This window comes from Camelus bactrianus, chromosome 13 (assembly GCF_048773025.1).
Source record: "Camelus bactrianus isolate YW-2024 breed Bactrian camel chromosome 13, ASM4877302v1, whole genome shotgun sequence".
Lineage (NCBI taxonomy): Eukaryota > Metazoa > Chordata > Mammalia > Artiodactyla > Camelidae > Camelus > Camelus bactrianus.
The window spans coordinates 42,268,528-42,288,294 of record NC_133551.1 but is presented as its reverse complement, the minus strand read 5'-3'; the positions used below and the strand labels follow the sequence as shown (position 1 = coordinate 42,288,294).

At 35.5% G+C, this 19,767-nt stretch overlaps 1 protein-coding gene across 7 annotated transcripts in view; it reads left to right on the top strand.

The window, feature by feature from the left end:
- The window catches only part of OSBPL9 (oxysterol binding protein like 9), a 123,360-nt gene that overhangs the window by 96,051 nt on the left and 7,542 nt on the right, over positions 1-19,767 (top strand). For all 7 annotated transcript variants that reach the window (XM_010951808.3, XM_010951807.2, XM_010951806.2 and 4 more), the window contains 7 exons: positions 2,034-2,124; positions 3,187-3,291; positions 6,935-7,094; positions 12,030-12,142; positions 12,272-12,390; positions 16,419-16,504; positions 18,645-18,816. In XM_010951808.3, the coding sequence (XP_010950110.1) occupies positions 2,034-2,124; positions 3,187-3,291; positions 6,935-7,094; positions 12,030-12,142; positions 12,272-12,390; positions 16,419-16,504; positions 18,645-18,816 (846 nt within the window). The remainder of the gene's footprint in view (positions 1-2,033; positions 2,125-3,186; positions 3,292-6,934; positions 7,095-12,029; positions 12,143-12,271; positions 12,391-16,418; positions 16,505-18,644; positions 18,817-19,767) is intronic.

The window sequence follows — 19,767 nt, the reverse complement described above, 5'->3', positions numbered from 1 at the left end:
TAATATATTACATTTTATATTGTATTGCATGAATTTTATTAATGTTATAATAGATTAGGGCTAAGGATTGTCACTTGTTTGCACTTCTCCAGCTCTGCGCATTCTTTTTCAAAGCAAAGTGTAGAATGTTATTTGACATATTTTAGGCTGAAGTTGATTGACCACAAACTGTTAGATAAGTGTAGAACAGTTATATTTTCTATTAACAGGAGCAACAGAAGATATTTGGTACTTGTAATACATATTCAAAAAAGTCTGAAAGTGTTTTCTGGGAATGACAAACCTAATCTTAGTAGAGTTCATCTGCAAAATAGAAGATTACATTCAAAAGGTAGAATTCTAGCCCCTTTGTCCAGAATTATTTTATTTCTCAGTATCTTCAGTAATTTTTCATATATAATAGGTGGGGATAAGGAGATGGGATGTTCTCATTCCTCTGGCTCAAAGTATTGAAGGTGGGATTTTGCCTTTGTAAAACACTTGAGGCCTTTTTAGAAAATCACTATGTAAAAATAAGGAATTTACTTGAAGAGCAGCTCCAGGAGCTCAAACTTGTTGAGACACTTGTTTAGTTATTATGGCCCAGGCTGGTATCTGAAAATAGAATCATAAAGTAATAACCAGAAAGTCCTTAGAGACCATATAATCAGACATTTCTTCATTTTATACACTGGGGAAGTGAGGTCTACAGTGAGTAAGAGACTTGTTGAGCCCTTGGTAGAGCAAGGATTCTAAGGAATTAAAATTCTAAGTCTCTGCTTCTGTGCTTTTCCTAATGCTTCAGAACCTTCCCTACTTCACTCTACTAGATTTTATTTTCAGAATTTATTCTCTGTGTCCTTTATCTTCCAGACTAGAATATTTATGATAGGTAGACTGTTGTAGTGACAAGAATCAGAGTTCTAAGAAGTTCAAATCACTTGATTTAAGAGATCCGATTTAGTGATTTTTATGTATTAATGCAGAGAGTAGATTTAAGGGAAAAAAAATTTAAGTAATAAGAATGCTGTAAAAACTTTCCCATTATCTCAGTTTCTATTGTTAGGTGCTCTTAAATTTTTACAAATAATTTTTGGGGCTCATCAGTAAATTTTTTTTTCTAATTCCGTTTCATTATTTTCTAAGTTCTATCTAACACATATTTGACGTTTAGTTTTCCAAATCAAGGAAAGCTAAATTAGAATTTTTAAAATTAAAATAAAGTAAAACTAAAATTTTATTTCTTGGGTTTTGTCTAGTGTAGTCTCCTAAATAGCAGATTTAAACTGCTTTTTAAAGACCTTGGTTTAAAAATCTCCCCCTCCGCCAAAAAAAAAAAAAAAAAAAAAAAAAAATCAGTTAAGCTATGGAGTCTTGTGTTTTAAATGTTATCATGCTGGCAAAATAGTTTCTTGGCTTGGAACCAGAAAAAACTAGACTTTTTTTTCCTCTCTAAAATTGTAACTACATGTTTGATTATTTTTTCCCTTCTAAATCCTCAGAAAAAATAAAAGCTGTTTTCCCCACAACGCCCAACTGGAAGATACATCTCTTTGCCTTTAGTGACTGTAAAACTAGGTGCGGGTATAGTGCAGTACTCAGTGGTGGCAGGTGTCAATAATATGGGATGTAAAGACTAGTCATGGGTGTAATGTTTATTAATATCAGAGAAGAGAGAGCATTTCTCTGCCTTTGATAGACAGCAGCATTTATGATGAATAAAAATTTGAGAAGCACTGAGTTGAATTGAGAGGTTATTGTTTTGGCTTCCTGAAACTATTTTACAACTCTTTCCAAGTGTTTTCATTTAGTTTACCTTTCTATATGACAGAGATTCATTCATTTTCCCTCCTTACTATGCCTGTTTGTTTGTTTGTTTTAATAAGGAACTCTTAGTAAAGTTATTTTATTCCGTCTTTGCTTTTTCACCATCATGTCTATATAGCTACCTTCAGGACTTTGCTGTCAGAAATGTGGGTATTTCATACATTTGGGAGGGTCAGCACTAGAGGGACATTTAGTTAAAAAATAACTCTACTGTTTCTTTATCTCAGAGTACTATTAATCCTGTAGATGCAATATATCAACCTAGTCCCTTGGAACCTGTGATCAACACAATGCCTTCGCAGACTGTCTTACCTCCAGGTATGGTATAATAATTGGAAAAATGTTTCACAGAGTCATGGATGACAAAAAACTTAATTTTTTAAGGCTGTTGTAGTAACCTTGAAGGGCTCTTTTTCTTTCTTTTTTTTAATAAGTAAAAGTAATCACACACATACATAAAATATAGTCAAAAATGAACTGCAAAAATAGCGTTTCTGGTATTGAGGCTTTTTAAGTATTATTAAATGGCTTTTGGTTTTCAAAGTGAGGTGGAAGACAAACATGGTTCCTTGAATTAGCTGGTAGGGCAGAATCATATGACTCAGGATTCATGGCTACCAAGGGAAACTTAACATACCTTAATCTACTTGAGAGTGATCCAGGAATGTTCTATTTTGGTGTATTTTTTAATAGTTCTAACTAATATAAATGGTTTGTTCATGGTGGACTTTAAGATAATGAGAAAGGAAATAATTAAATTTGTGATGCCTACTGATAAGGTAGACTAATGATATTTTGAAGAATAGGATAATAAATAGTATTTTTTTTAACTAGCAAAGGAGGGCTTAGATCTGATACCCATTGATTTCATTTTACCTTTTTGTTGCATCCAACATTTCTGTGTTCTCAATGATAATATAATTAAGTCAGAAATTGTACTGGAAAAAGGAAAATCTTTTTAAAAATACTTGTGAATACGTGAGATCTTTTTATGAATTTTTACTCCTTAGGAGAATGAGCTTAATCTCTCTCATGGGACTAAAGAGGAAGTACTGTGCCCCATTTTAGATTTTGCATGTAGTTTGATACTTTGGAACAGTTTATCATCAGAAGCTTTTGCTGGTTTTACAGAGCAGTTGTACTGAGTTATTAGCCTACTTTGAGTAGCCTCTTGATGTCTGCCTTGTATGTTAGTACCAGGTAGCATATCATCATTGAATTTAAAGGGGCTAGGAGTTCAGAAAGGAGTAGTAGCATGGAACTTGACTTAATGGAATAGTCTCAAAAATTACCGATCTTTAGGATTGTGAACCTACACAACTGCAGTTGAAGAATTGTGTTTGGCTTTTTTTCTAACGTATTTCACATGTTCAAATCTAGAACCTGCTCAGTTGTGTAAGTCAGAGCAGCGTCCGTCTTCCCTACCAGTCGGACCGGTATTAGCTACCTTGGGACATCATCAGACTCCAACACCAAATAGTACAGGTACAGATTTGTATAATTCCTTTACTTAAATCTCTTAACTCTTCGTTAACATTTAAGATTTGTGTTTGATTACTGGTGGGAAAAAGGTTGAAGAAAAGTTGTATATTTGTGTTGGCAATAACATAGTTTTACCATTACAGTTCCATATATGAACTGGTTAACTTTGTGATTGAACTAGAAGCTTTAGTAATAATCATAATTTAAATGAAATAAAATATTACAGGATTTTGTATATTTGTTTACCTTAAGATTTATTTTGAAGATCTATATTGACTTTAAAAAAATTGTTCAAGTTAGATTTATGTACTTACTGTAAGGGATCAGACAATTCAGAGGTATGAGAATAGAAGCTGTAAGTCCTCTTTATTGTTCTCTGTCATTTGCATACATGTTACATATATACTTATATTGCATATTTTTGTTGTTTTTATTTTAACGTAAATGACGTCATATGATTCTGTGACTTTCTTTTTCCATTTAACCAAAAATATTTAGACAGCTTTCTATGTCCATACAGTTAGGTCTGTGACATTCTTTTTACAGCTGCCTGCGTAACTATTACCTGTTTTTCTGCTGATGGACATATAGGTTGATTCCAGGATTTTCCTGTTATAAGCAGTACTTCAGTGATATCCTCGTGTGGCAACTTTTGGCACATTTGTACTTTTTAAGGATAGGTTTTTCAGTCACATTTTTGCCAATTTTATAGGCAAAAAAAGGATACTTCTTTTTAATTTGCATTTTTTAGTTTGTTTAGACTTACAATATTTTTTTTCTCTAATTCACAGGGATGCTATCAAATATTAATATTAGATTTATTTCTTGTTTTAAAATTAATTAGGTTGATGTTGAGTTACTAGTTGAACCAAACTCAAGGGAGCACTTTGTGCTTTTGTCCCTGTTGTACCTAGAGGCCAAAACCAAGCCAGCCTTGAGGAGGTGGGAGATAAGCCCCTGCAATTGCTCCACAGATTTCTTCTCTGGGCGGGACTTCTCCTGTGTAATAATGAAAAGTTACTCTGTGGTTTTTAGCCCATTTTGAAATTTGAATAAGTAAAGGTACTGATGTCATCACTTTGGTTTTTAATATTTAACAGCCTAAACATATTTCTTCTTAATTTTGAAAGAAAGCAATAGCAGCTCTCATAATTTGAAACTCTTGGGAAAATGCTGATAATCAGCAATTTGAATAGTGACGTTGAAATGTTCGACTGCTGTTTTTTTTGTTGTTGTTATGTAGCTGTCCTTATTGTTTTATTTTTTTAATTTTTAATTTCTAAATTATTTATTTATTTGCATTTTTCACTTTTTAAAATTGAATTATAATCCATTTACAATGTTGGGTCAATTTCTCGGCTGTCTTTTTTTTCTGTATTTCGTTACACTGTATCACTTTAAAAGCAGTGTCTTTGTTTTCTTTTGTTTTTTAATAAGGGGGAATTGTGTCAGAATTTTGAAACACAGCCAAAATTTGTCTATTTGGAAATATATAAAACTAGTTATTTACAAACTTCGAAAAAGTGAGCACTAGTCTTTATGTACATGAGCTTTAGGATCTTTGATCAGTTATAAATAATAAATAATTTAGGATAAATTATTTCAGAAGAAGGTGTTTCAACAATACAACATTTTAGAGTAGATGGATTTAAAGGAATTTTTAAAAATTAGTGTGTGGTTTATGTCTTGTTTGATTTTTCCTAACCTAATTTCTTCATCTTCACCTTTACTTACCTTTCTCACTAATACAAGAAATAAAGGCACAACTGAGAAAATAAATAATATTGTTTGCTCTCATAGTGAAAATCCAGTTCTTTCGTTTGCAGTTCCCATTCCAGATCACTTTGTTCTTGGACATAGTTTCAGTTTTGTATGGTCACTTGGAGTATTTGAATGTTACTTAATTATTTGTAATTCCTGGTCTTTTTCTTTCTTTTATCCCCCATTTATTTCAATAAGAGAAAATTTATTTCTCATCTTATTGCTGCTGTGGGGGCAGGGGAAGAGAATTTAAAGTCATTTGCTAAGATGAACTATCTTTGGAATTCCCAAAGCATTGCCTAAGCATTGCCTTTTTAGGCAGCAGAATTTTTGTGTTTCGTTTTAAAAATATTTTGGTTGAACATAGGAACAAAGCGTGGCAGGTGGATGTGCTCTCTCTGTACCTATATTGACCCATAGACACAAGAATGGGCTAAAAATCCATGGATGGCTCTGGATTTGTTTTTATGGAGGCTATTGCCATTTCTATTCTACAGCTGTGTTTGGCTTTTAGATCACCAGTAGTGACTTTCTTAATCTCCAGCAGGCATCTGTTTGGCGTTAATTGCCTGAGAGCCCTTAGATACTCAATGAACACTTGTTAAATTAGTCTCAGTACTTCATTGTTCTGTTTTGATACTTTCATTGTTTTTATACTTTTTTATTATTAGACAGTGACCCAGGTGATTATCACAGAGATTTAGAATCAGGTAGACTTCTGCTCTGAATCTGTTAATTTGTATTTCCTTAATTAGACTACTTAGGAATAGAAAGATGTTCCTCCAATCCTTTCCTTTTCCATGACTTCCCATTAGCAGTCCTGTTTTTCTCTGTCCTTGAACCCTGGACACCTGACTTAGATTTAGGTAGAAAAGAGATTAAAAAAAAAAAGAGAGATGAGGAGTTTGGATGATGAGTGTTCAGGGCTTTTGTGTTTGCATGTGACTGTCAAAACATATTGACTAATATGAATGTGATATCCTGAACAATATTTTTTAACATTCATGTTGTTTTTGATATTCTTTCCATGTTGTATTTGTGAATGAAGAGAAACAAACCATATCAGTAAACAAAGAATACTGAAGCCATCAAGTCATCAGCTGCTGCAGCAACCCACAATGGTGCACTCTGAGGGTACTCAGAATAAGAAAGGACAGGATACTTGGCCCTAGATAGCTAGGTGCTTGTCAAAGGAATGATTTCAATGAGCCCAAATGTTTGCTCCTTCCCATATGTAGAAAAGCGCTAAATTCTTTAACTTGAGATGTCTGGTTTTCTTTAATTAACAGTAATCTTTTAATGTTTTGACTACCTGGTCTTTGTTGTAAAACTCCTGTATATCCTGGCTCCTCCCCTACCTCTTTGGAGCAGTCCCACAGAGCGATCTGAGAGGCTGTCATCTGAGCTCCAAGGGGTTTGAGTCTTCAGAAATGTCCGCCAAATAAAACGTAACTCTCAACATTTAGGCTGTGCGTTTATTTCAGTCAACATATTCTTGTTGGCTCACTGCTGCATTTCTCAGGTATCTGGATTTACAGTATAAACTAAGAGCTCTGGCTTCCCATTGGTACTGGGGTCTGTTATGGGACTTCCAATACCATAACTCACACACTGTGGTTATAATCAAAAGAACTCCCTTTGTCCTTATAGGTGGGACGTAGCATTTTTTCATCTATTTATAAGGCTGTGCCCCATTCTGTAATGTGATTTGCTTTTTCTTTTTTTGTCTAGTTTAAATATTGATTTTCTTTACAAGTAGTTTAGGGACTTCCATCAACTTAACTCTTTCTTGATTTTAGAAAGGTCTGCTTTGACCCCATCTCCCTAATTTCTTCCCCTCTATTACCAGCAGTGTCCTCTAATTTAAAACTTTTTAACTTCGTAGGCAGTGGGCACTCACCACCTAGTAGCAGTCTGACTTCTCCAAGCCATGTCAACTTGTCTCCAAACACAGTCCCAGAGTTCTCTTATTCTAGCAGTGAAGATGAATTCTATGATGCTGATGAATTCCATCAAAGTGGCTCATCCCCAAAGCGCTTAATAGAGTAAGTAGATGAACTATGTATTGAAACGACTCTCCTGATTTTTAAAAATGTAATTTGATTTTGAGATAGAGTCCATTGTAAATTATTATTTGGAAAAAGTAAAAAAGATAGCTTATTTTTAATTGGCTTATTGAGTAAAGCTAGTTCTGTGAGAATGTTGGTTTTACTCATAACTTAATTCAAATGGAATAAATTAGTGTCACCTACAGTAACATACCATATTGATCATTGAACTCTGGGCCTTATTTCTATAGTACCAACATTAGGAGAGTGAGTAAGCTAGGAAGTATTATACATGTAAGAAGGGGTTGTTGTTACTTGTTTTTGTATTAGAGGTACTCAGCGCCTGTAAGCCAGGCACTATACTAGGTGGAGGAATGATAAAGAGATGAAAAAGAGCCATTCTTTGCCCTCAGGGAACATAACATACAGGCTGTGGCGGGGGGTTGGCGGGGGACAGACATTTATAATCCAAGACATTTATAAGAATAAGCACAAAAAGAATGGGAGCATTTTGAAATCCTGAGAAGTGGGGAAGGATTCAGAGAGGAGGGAGGGAATGTAATCCTAAGGTAAGATGTGGATGAGTAGAGAGAAATGACATGGGGTGAGAAGAGGAGAGGGAAATGGAAATGTTTTTGTCATAGAGATGGAACCCCGTTTAGAAAGGCCTGAAGGCGGGGGAGCTGTAAGTTATTGAGCTTGGCTGAGTCTGGCAGAAGTTGTGGGGAGTGGTTAAGAAAAAGATTCCAAAGATGTTGACAAGGCCCAGGTGAAGAAAGAATCCTTTAGCCTTTTATGAATTTTGAACATTTTCTCACAAGTGATGGCAGCTGCTGGTCAGGTCTGCATTTTAGGAAAATAGATATGCCTAAATTATATAAAATTGAATGCAGTTGGAGCTGCATTGTATGTTGGGAGACCAGCCAAAACTGGGTAGAAAATTGAGAAATGTTACAAAATCCTAGCCTGAGCTAAAGTAATAGCATAGGAATGGAGGGAAGCACATGGGCTCCAGAGGTACTAAGCAGGCAGATTTGGGCAGATATTGGTGATGATTTTTCTCTCAATAGGAAATTTTTTACCTATTTTATCAAAGCTAGCTAAGCTATTGTACAGAAAAGGCCTTTACATGTAAAGTCAGTGACGTGATAGCCAATAAGCAAAACACTTCTTAGCCTCACTGGTATATAGTTTGCTATGGTTAGACTTTGGATTCTGGAATCTTAGAAAGAATAGATTCTAATCTGTTTTGCTTTAAAGGTATGTGATCTTGTTCAAATTATTTAACCTAAGTATTCTCAGTTTCCTTGTTTGTAAAATGAGGATAATAATAGTTTCAACTTCAAGGGGTCATTATGGATGTTTAAATGAGATTAATAAGGCAGTCAAGTGCTTACTGTGGTATCTGGCACATATAAGTGCAATAAACGATAGCTGTTATAGGAAGCAAACTATTTGCTTTAGTGTTTTTGTATTTGTTGTAGATGTAGCTGGCTTAGTATTTGTTGGGTTTTGTTTTGTTTTGCAGCTCTCCTGCCATCTCAGGAGTCGGTGCTATTGTTATAGCTTGGAAAGACAGTACAAATTAGGGAAATGATTATATATGAATTTGCAGGCTCAATACCATCAGTCTTACGTAACACCTTGAACCTTGGTTTCTTTTAGTAAGAAATTTTTTGTAGGACGCCAGTTCTCATGAGGGCACAAGAACTGGGAAATACAGTATCATATATGCACCATAACTATTCAAAATCTCAAAATTTATAAGGACTATATTGGTTCCAAAAGTTTTGATTTGTTAGGATCAAATTCAGCATTTGAATATGGAAAAAGTGAAATATATGTTATCTTGGTGAACACATACTGTCAAGACATGAGACTTAAGTAAGAGAGGTTTAAACCCACAATTCAAGAAGGCTAGTTTAGTAGAAAGGGTTTGGTTTAGCATGTTGGTTCCTTTTTTGTTTGTATGTAGGGAAATAAACTAAGAGACCATTATTAGCAGTTTGCCAACAGAAACTTTAATTTTGAAAAATGTTTTTTATGATAGTGGGATTAAAAACAAATAGGCATTTGGAAGAAAATTCCAAAGTAAAGGTTATTGATTTTTTTGAAGTGTTCAATCATTGTTTTCTTTAAACAGAATAAAGGACAGTCTCCTACATTGACTGTTAGCTGTTATTCAAAACAAAGTACAATTGAGTATCAAAATGGATCATCTATCCTCTAGAAGCATATAACTTTACTCAGTAAAAGCTTGATAACATGTGGTTAGCCTCCTTTTAACATCACTGATAGTCAGTCTCTAGCCCGAGGTTCAGGGATTCTCCTGAAATTTTTCTGAAATAGATAAATTTTAAATGCTTGCCTATTGTACCAGTAATAGATAGGCTTATCTACAAAGTTACCTGCAGGCTCAGGTTTTTCTCTTTTCTCCATATAAGCTTCCTTCTCTGTGCACTCCCAGTACCCATCCCATAACAAATACACAGTTTATGAACCTCCTATTTGAAAGGATCCAGAGTTAAGTCCAACTAACCCACTCAGCATTCCTTTTCTCCCTCAATTTTATGCTCTCCTTATATGCCCTAATCTAGATGCCCAGACTGGTAGGGACTAGACATTTTATTTGGCCAGCACAGTGAATGTTGACTTTTCTTTTTTTTTTTTTTTTAATGAATCTTTAAATTTCTTCAAATTGAGTGTGCTGGCTCCGGGCCCATGTTCGTAACCTGGCCTTGTTTGTGTTCTCTACCAGGCCTCTGTGGGCACTGAGCTTGTGTGCCACCTGCTGGTCATCGGCTGCTACCACTTGTTTTCTAACTCCGGTCAAGTTTCTGTCTACTGCTTCTCTCTCCCTCTGTGTGAAGGAAGAGAGCTTGAAAGCTTAAGTCCATTCACTGTTTTAAAGACCTGTAGTGATGATGGTTTCTGTCACTTCTGAACTAGGTTATCGATCAGTATAGTTTTACACATTTGTAAGCTAGATGAAAGTACATGTTGGAAAGAACTTGTGCTTTGGAGCCAGACATGTATTTGAAATGGCTCCACTACTTTACCAGCTGTGTGACTTCTGGCCAGTCATTGAACCTCTGAGCCTCTGTGTTTGATAAGAATAATCATGTCTACCTTTTAGGGTTTGATTGTCATAGAGACATGCTGGGTACTCAGTAAGATTTTGGATTCTGTTTGTATAATTAAATTCAGAGCCTTATATTTTTTGGTTTAGTTTATTTATGATCTTATGATTATTCTGTACAGGTCAACCCACTGCAGGTAAACCTTCCCTGTATACATATTCTTTTTGTCAGTGCTGCTGTTTTATAACTATAATCTTTAAATCCTTTGTCCTGAATGAAATAAATTATGAAATGGATAAATGAGAATTTATCCCTTTTTCTTCCATTTTGAACTTTATTGAGCATTTCACTTGGCATGGTTTCTAACCTGAGTAAGGAGGAAGAGCACAGCATAAATCAGTCTGACCTTCAGAATCACATCTTAAAAGATACATGTTTTTAACAATTTGGGGTTTTAAGATCAATTGATTTTTTTAAAAATTGATTCTGTCTTGATATATCAAAGAGCCACAAAACTTTTTGAAGATAATTTTTATGCAGCTCTTTTATTTAATTTGACTTCTCTTACCTAGGTCTTTCACTCATATTTTCCATTGGCTCTCAAAACTGATGAGGTAGACATTAGTTACAGTACCTTGTGATGTATACTATTGAATTATCCAAGAAGCAATATTTAGTTACCTAAGGATTTTTGAAAAATAGATCAGAAGAAGGTAAGTAACCAGGACAAACTATTTTCAAATTAGAATGCTTATGTTCTAATACTCTAACGTCTACTGGTCTAATATAGGCAGAACACAGGATTTTTAGGGTAGCGATACTATAGTGGTGGAAACTTAGCATTAAACATTGTCAAAATCCATGGAATGTACAACACCAAGAGTGAACCCTCCTGTAAACTATGGACTTTGAGTGATAATGACATGTCAGTGTAGTTTCATCAGTTGTTACAAATGTGCCAGCCACTCTGGTGCAGGATGTTGATAGTGGGGAGGTTGTGCATATGGGAATTCTGGACTTTCTGCTCAGTTTTGCTCTGAACCTAAAACTGCTCTTAAAAAACCAAGTTTATTATTAAATAAGAAATCAAAAGAAGGTAAGTAATCAGCACAAACTATGTTTAAACTAGAATACATAATGTGTTTTCCACCTATAAATTTGTAATAAAAGACTTTTATTTGTGTACCATTTTATAAATAATGTCTACAGTGCAAGAAATTCGGTTTCTATTTTTACCCTTAATCAGTAGACTGTATGCCTTTAATTATTCTTTTATTAATGTATAAATACTAATCCCGGGTAAATTATGATCACAGGTATAATAATATAATAGAAGAAGCTTTCTTTAATTGACTTATAAAAAGTAATATACTTTTTTATTTTTTATTTTCAGATACAGTTTTTTAATGACTGGGAAGGGTGTTAATAATACAAATGTGGGCTTTTATCAAAAGATCTCAAAACTATAGACAAGACATCTTTCTGAGACTAAGTAATAGAGTTGCCATTTTTGAGGTTCTGGAAGTTGTTGCCAAAAATTGTGGCATACCTACATTTATGCAAAGTAACAAAGTTGAAAAATGAACTCTAGTTTTAAACCTAGATGCAGAGGCAAAATCTTACTGATTTTGTTGGCCTTTAAGTATGACTTGGTTGAGCACACACATGCATGAGACTGACACGGAGAGAGTTGGAAAGTGTCTGTCTGTATGTAACTAGCTAACTAAATAGTCTGTTTCTGTCAGCTGCATGTATTGGTTTTAAGTAGCTTTATAGGTTAACATCTTACCTATGATTTTAAATTGCTTTCTTAAAAGGCTTAAGAAGGTGATTAATGGTTGTTTTTTTTCAGTTCCTCTGGATCTGCCTCAGTCTTGACACACAGCAGCTCAGGAAATAGTCTAAAGCGCCCAGATACCACAGAATCACTTAATTCTTCCATGTCCAATGGGACAAGTGATGCTGGTAAGTAGCATTTGAGAATTTAACTTTTCTTTTTCTTAAAAACATTTGTTTAAACAAAAATTATAATACTGGTAGCAGTGTAGATAGGCTCGATTTAACAGGAGCCTAAGATGATCTGTTTTATTTCAGACCTTTTCGATTCACACGACGATAGAGATGATGACGGGGAGGCGGGGTCGGTGGAGGAGCACAAGAGCGTTATCATGCATCTGTTGTCACAGGTTAGGCTTGGAATGGATCTTACTAAGGTGAGAATCAAGTTTGGTGTTTGCTGTTAGTCTTAGTGTATGTATGTGTAGATACGTGTATAGATCTGTAGTGATAGTGTGGTGAGTGTGTCTCCACGTGTAGTATAATGACATAACTTCTGTTTATACTTTCGTTGTAATTTAATATACATATGGATGAGTAAATGAAAATTTTGATAAACGGATGAAATAAGTAAAACTAGAGTATAGAGTAAATAATTTCATAGAGATAGTATATATGGATTGTATGGATTAAGATTTGGATTTTATTGGTGGCAAGCAAAGAATAGTATTGGGCTTGGTTAGTAGTTTGGGCAAAACCTAAAGTAGTGTTGTGTGCACAGAATTAAAATGAGCAGTGTTCTGATCTTGGGGTTTGAAGGACCTATGTTTACATCCTGCTTCTGCTGTTACCAAACTGTGCAACCTGGGGCAAGTGCCTTTCTCCATGATCTTTGGGATTCTCATGCAAAATGAACATATAGTGACCTACTTTACAGGGCTGTTTTAAGGACTGGAACATGTAGTGAGTGGAAAATTGTTTGACACACATTGAGCCATATAATTATTGTGGTTCTGAATTTGAATTTGAATTTAAACTTAGTGCTGTAAACAAAATGCCTGACTGATATGGCAGACTGGTGTATGGATGCCTGTGTCTATCCCTGCCGCTGTGCTAGAAGCCTCATCCTTTCACCTAATTCTCACCACAGCACTGTGGAGGAGGTCCTATTGTTAACTCCATTTTATAGATGAGGAAACTAAAACTCATAGAGGCCAAGTCACTTGATTAAGTCCTGTTGAGTGGCAGAACTGAGATTCTAATCTGGTCTGATTTCGAAATTCATGAAACAATCCATAATACTTTCTACTAAGTGTCTATAATAAAACTTTTTACCCAGAATCTAAGTGAGAATAGAAACACAAAGATAGCATTAATTTGTGGAACAAACATACTTCTGTGAGTGTTCTAGGTAAGAGAATATTTGCAGGAGCTTGTCCCAGAATTTTTTCAGTGATCGTTAGGTTGATTGCATAATTGCTGGAGCAGAATTGTCACTTCATATCTGAGAGGTATAGCTTCATTTTAGATGTTAACATTTATAATGTATTACTTTTCTACATCTAACACCTTGGTTGCTTTTGGTCTCCAATAATGGAAGACCCACTTAATGTTTATCTTGAGCAACACTAGGTTTATTATCTCATATAATGAGAGGTCCAGAAGTAGAGTAGTTGCAGGATTGATTAATTTGCTGGGTCAACAATGTGAGAAGGGACCTAGATTCCACCATCTCTCTTCTCTACTATCCCTAGCATGCTGACATTCACACTCAGACTTGTCTCCTCATTGCTGCAAAATGATGACACACTTCCTGTCATCACATCCTTATACAAATGTATCAGGAGGCAAAAAAATAATTTCTTCTCATGAATTTTTGTTGTTGTTGTTGTGGGGAGAACACTTTTTTCCAGAAGTGGCCCATCAGACTTCCAGTTGAATCTCATTGGCCAGAGCTAGGCCTGTGTGCGTGCCTAAGCCAGTCACTGGCAAAGGAGGTTAAATGATTGCTTTAGATTAACTCACATTCACCCCTTGAGATCTGGGAGGGCCCTGTGACTCTCATGGCAACCTGTAGCCGGAACATGAACCAAATCAGAGTTCTGTTACTAGAGGTGCGCACAGGCAGCCAAAGTGTGTGCCACAGTCAGGGGTGTGATGTCTTGCATCACGTAATTTCCTCAGCCAGAGAGTCCACATTTTGGTTCATAGTTACTAAAAGTTTGTTAATTTTTGCCAGATTAGCTATTTTAGAAATCTTTATTGGCACAAATGGCTGTGATTGCCAGCAGATTCTGAAATCTTGATTTCCTTGTGCATTCCAAAGTATTGTTAAAATAATACCTTAAATTTGTATTTTATTTTCCTATTTATAAAAATATTTTCTCACTTCAAATGTTTTCTAAGAAGAGTTATTTTCCAAATACATGGTAACATTTGGAAATACTCTAAAGTCGTATCCCATTTACCTCACTTGGTCTTTGAAACAACTCAAAGATTTAAACATGGCATATAATTATCCTCCTTTTACAGAAACTTTGAGAGATTCAATTGATTTTCCAGGGCCTCCTCACACCTAAGAAGTGGCAAAATAAGTATTTGAACATAGGTTGAAGACAACGTAACCCAGCTTACTTTCATAACTGTTCTAGCAGCTTGATGTAATGGCATCTATCAGTATAGTGCTGAAATCTTTGAAGATCTGTTGAATGAGTGTTCTCAAAATTTTTGAGTAGGGAGAAAAAAAATGTTGATTACACATCAAATCAAATTTTTATGATTTTTGGCTATTTTTTGAATTGCCTTTTCAGTTCTTTTCACCATTCTTCTAATGGCTGTAGTAAACTTGTTGATTTGCAAGAGCAGTTTATATATTAGAAATATTTATCCCTGTCTTTGTTCTTCAGCAGTCTTACTTAGTGATTTATAATTTCTGTGTTCTCCCAAGAGTGGCAGGAAATTGCACCAAGCTTACCTGCCAGTCTAAGCATATTTATATTGTGAACATACATGTTCAGTGGAAGGAAAACGTTTACTTAAAATTGAAACTCAGGAGTCTAATAACAAACATTCTAAATGTTAGAGCCATAATGTTTCTTTCCAGGCTTGTGTTCTATCATTCCTCTTTATATACAGCAATACTAATCAGTCCCTCTCAATACTCACTTCCTGTCACCATGTGTCTCCCTCTCCCCCATCCCCAATCTCCAAGTCTTGTTCTTCTGTTTTCCCCACTATTATAGCCTTACTCTCTCTAAGGCTTTTCTCTAGTGCCACCTCAATAAGTTGTTTTGCAGAGCTGCCCTCAGTCTGATTCCCCAAACAGAACATGATCTTTCCCTGTCCTGAACTTCCAGGGTACTTTGAGAATCTCTTGTATGGTATTTATCACATTCCACCTGAAATTTAAATGCCGGTATTATTCTCTCATACTTAACCTTTGCTGCCTCTGTAGCATTTACTGCAGGATCTTGAATATAGCACATATGCAGTAATTACTACATTCAAGGCGTTTGTTTATTATGATGCTGTACTTCCATAATGAATAATGTCTAGTCTGATAACATTTCAGGAACTCTTCTTCCATTCACTAAAGAAATTCTTCCCTTTTTTATTGGTTAATCCTACTCTTTCTTATTCTTTTCCCCCATATTCCAGTTTCCTCTTTACTTTCTCGAGAAACTCTGCCACATTCCCAGCCCCTTAGCATTTTTCTTCATAGGCTCAGCCCCATGATAGAGTTGTTGAATCCCAGCTTTATTTTCTTCCTTTTGTTTATTTCTTCAGTTACCTTTAAAATAATGTCCTTACTTTGTAATAATAGCTGAGATGCAAGTGCAAATAAGTGTGGTCCTTGCATTCTAGGAGCTCATTGTTTATTTGAGGATACAGAGCCATAAGCAGATGAATTTCCTCATATACCTGATCATGAAAGGGAATCAGCTGTAGAGAGAAAAGAATGCAGGCCCCCCTCCCCCGAGTCAGACAGATCCAGTTTTGAATTCCACTTGATAACAGAGCAGTGAGAAAATTTCTCACCCTCTTTGAGCTTCGTTTTTCTCCACTGTGAAATAAGGATGATAATTTCTTAACAGGATTGTTGTACAGTTTAATAAGATAATGTGTATGTGCTGCTCAGAGGTCATAGGCATCAAAAGGTTGCTATTGACTAGTTGTTACTGTTACACTGATTCAGGGAGCTAAAGGTAAGTTGCACAGAGGAAGTGATATTTGAACATTTAAAAAATCTCTTTTCTGTTTTCATCTTCTGGGCAGGTGAATGGGCATTTCTGAATCAGAACAGTTTGGGAAGTAGATAATCAGAAGTATGTCTGGGCAGTACTTGGTGGGCATTACTGTGATTGGAATGCATTTTTTGTTTTCATTTTTTTTTTAAAGCAGTTCAGCAATCTGTTTATATGTAGTAGAATTTGATCCTCAAGGGTCAAATATGTGTGTCTTTCAGGTAGTTCTTCCAACATTTATTCTTGAAAGAAGATCCCTTTTAGAAATGTATGCAGACTTTTTTGCACATCCGGACCTGTTTGTAAGGTATTTGACTTAATACAGTAGTTTCTGACTTTTTAAGGTATTACTCAATAGCTTTCTGCCTTTGTAGGATAGATGGATTCCTTTTTGCCTTTCAGACATTTCTGGGGAAGAGCAGCATTGAATATTTTGTTTGTATTAGATTCTTGTTTGCTTAGATTACTTGGTGGTGGTGTTGTTAGGCAACCATGTTAAACATTCTGCAAAATCTTGAGAGTCCATTAATAAGATAGCCAGTATTTACAGAGCCAAGGCTATGAGCTTATTTGGTCCAGGGATTGGTACTCACTGTTAAATCATTTATACTATATCCTGATGAAGTTATCTGAGTTCAGCAAACCTTTCAAAGCACCTGCTGTTTGTCAGGAACTATGTTATGAGCTGGAAAGGGAAAGAGTCATAGTGTCTGTGCTTGATCATACAGTCTAGAGTCTAGATTATAGACTGATACATAAATTTTAAATACAAAGCTTGCAATATTAGATGTATGTACAAAGGGCAGAAGTAATGTAAAATTGAGATTGATTTACAAAGAAGTGAGTGAGTTCACATTGCTTTTCAGTGGTAGCAGGAAAATTTTCTTTGTAACAGGGTGTTCTGATCCATCTTCTCTAATCACACCTTGGCCTTGGACTTTGGTTTACTGAAGCCAGATGCAAATCACTGAGGTTTCACGTGGGTGGGCACATTGGCTGATACTAATACTTATCTTCTTGATTTAAGAGAAAGATTTAAGAGACTCAATTCCCAAAGAACAGAAATTCAAATGAATATAAATAAATAAAGACACTGTTTAAATTAATACAAAATTAAACAAATAAAATGTACACATTAATTGGTCACATGTGTAAATAAAGATGGAAAGTGCCAGTTATTCATTAGATATAGACTTGAGATTTAAGAATAGTTTGTATTTATGAGAGTTTAAACTTTGAGGTCCCTGGAAGAACCACTAAAAAGAAAAATACAAAAATACAGCTAAAAAAATCCATAGATAAGATTAAATGGAATTCTAAAAATACTCAACTAATTCCCAAAAAAGGAGGAATGGAGGTATAATAGAACAAAGAACAAAGGGGACAAATAGAAAACAAATACCAAGATGGTAGAGTTAAACCCAGCTATGCCAATAATTACACTAAATGTAAATAGCATACACACTCCATTTAAGAGAACCGTGATTGTCAGACAGGATAAAAAAGCAAGATTCGTCTAATTAAATAATTAACTATGAAGACATTGATTGGGTAAAAGTAAAAGGGTGGGCAAAGACATACCATGCAGAGCACTAAGCATAACAAAGCTGTGCTAGTGTCAGACAATGGATACATTTTAAGACAAGAATTATTACCAGAGACAAATAGGGATATTTCATGTAAGAGTCAATTTATTAAGAATAAATAATAATCCTAAATACATGAAACAGCTTCAGACTGTATGCAGCATAAAATGACTAAAGAGAGAAAGAGACAAATACACAATCAAGGTTGAAAATTCGTCCTTCAGGAATTGATTGAACAGCACACACACCCCTACCACTACACCCCAAAATCACTGAGGCTATTCAGTTGACCTTTCTAAAACACTACCAAACAATTTGTGTAATACACAGCCTTTTAAGTGCACATGGAACATATACTAGGAGGACTTAATTTAAAATAATTGGAACCATACAGAGTATATTCACTGATGAAAGAATTAAATTAGAAATCAATAACAGATACATCCAGAAAAATCTTCAGCTATTTAGTGATTAAACAGTGTACTTATAAATATGAAATTCTGGAAGAAGGAAAACTAATGGAACTAGAAACCAGGAACAATGTTTACCGCAGGGTAGGGAGTGAGGATTGTTTAGGAAGGAGGATAGGGAAACTTGCAGGTAATGGAAGTGCTCTGTGTCTTGATTGCATGGTGATTAATTTAATGGATATATACATTTTTCAGAGTCATCAAACCAAACACTTAAGACCACTGTGTTTGATTATGTATATTATACCTCAATTTTTAAAAGAAACATTGAGGTAACTCCTGGTCTTGGGTGCTCTCAGCCTGAATTAGGGTGCACCATGCTGAGGGTTGCTGCATTAGCTTGTATCCTGTCAGAAAGGAGGACATGACATTTTGTCTTTCTCTTCTGCAGTATTAGTGACCAGAAGGATGCCAGAGACCGAATGGTTCAAGTTGTGAAATGGTACCTCTCAGCCTTTCATGCTGGAAGGAAAGGATCAGTTGCCAAAAAGCCATACAATCCCATTTTGGGCGAGATCTTTCAGTGTCACTGGACGTTACCAAACGATACTGAAGAGAATGCAGTGAGTTCCATGTTGATGTTTTTAATTGTCTTAGGTTGTGTCCTGATTCAAGATGTCATTTTATTTGGGGGCAGGTAATAATGATAAAGGCACTGGTCAAAAGATGTTCACCACCCAGAGAACAGTGTTGTTGGATCAGCATATTTTGAATATAGTGAGCAAGGGGAAAGAGTGGCATGAGATGAGGCTAGATATTTAGCAATCAGATCGTGCAAGTCCTTATGGACCATAATGATAATTTAATGGCTTATTAGGAACTCATTTTTGTTTTGAAAAGATCATCATAATGATTTGGTGAAAAATAAATTGGAAAGGGGCAAAAATAGAAGCAAAGAGACCATTGAGGAAGCTTTGGCATTATTCTAGGAGAGACATGGTTAATTCAAGCTGTATTTTGGAGGTAGAGCTGATAGATGGGTTGGGGGAGGTAAGGGAAAGGGGACAATCAGAGATGAATCCTTGCAAATGGACTTCAGCAGTTGGTTGATGCCGTTTACCTAAAAAGGAAAGATTGGGTTTGGGGAGGGAAAAATCCAGAACTCCAATTTGAAATGTAAAGTATGAGGGGTCTGTTAGGCATGTAAGTGGAACTGTCAAGTAAGGAGTTAAAATTTAAGAGTCTGGAGTTCAAGGGGGAGGTCTAGGATGGAGACGAGGCTTTCAGGGGCTTTAGTATATTTAGATGGCATTTAAAGCCCCGGGATGAGATGAAATCATCGAGGAAGACAGCATAGCTTAGAGAACAGGTAACCAAGACCTGAGCCCAGGGCTTCAACATGTGGGGGTTGATTTGAGGAAGATGGCCAAAAAGACTCAAATGCTAAAAGGCCTCTAGGGGTGAAAAAATTAGCCCCTAGGCCCACAGTGGCTGGCACATCATAATCTCTCAGTAAACATGACTCTCTGTGTTTTCCTTTTCTGAATGACACATTACATGTAGTCCTCACTGAA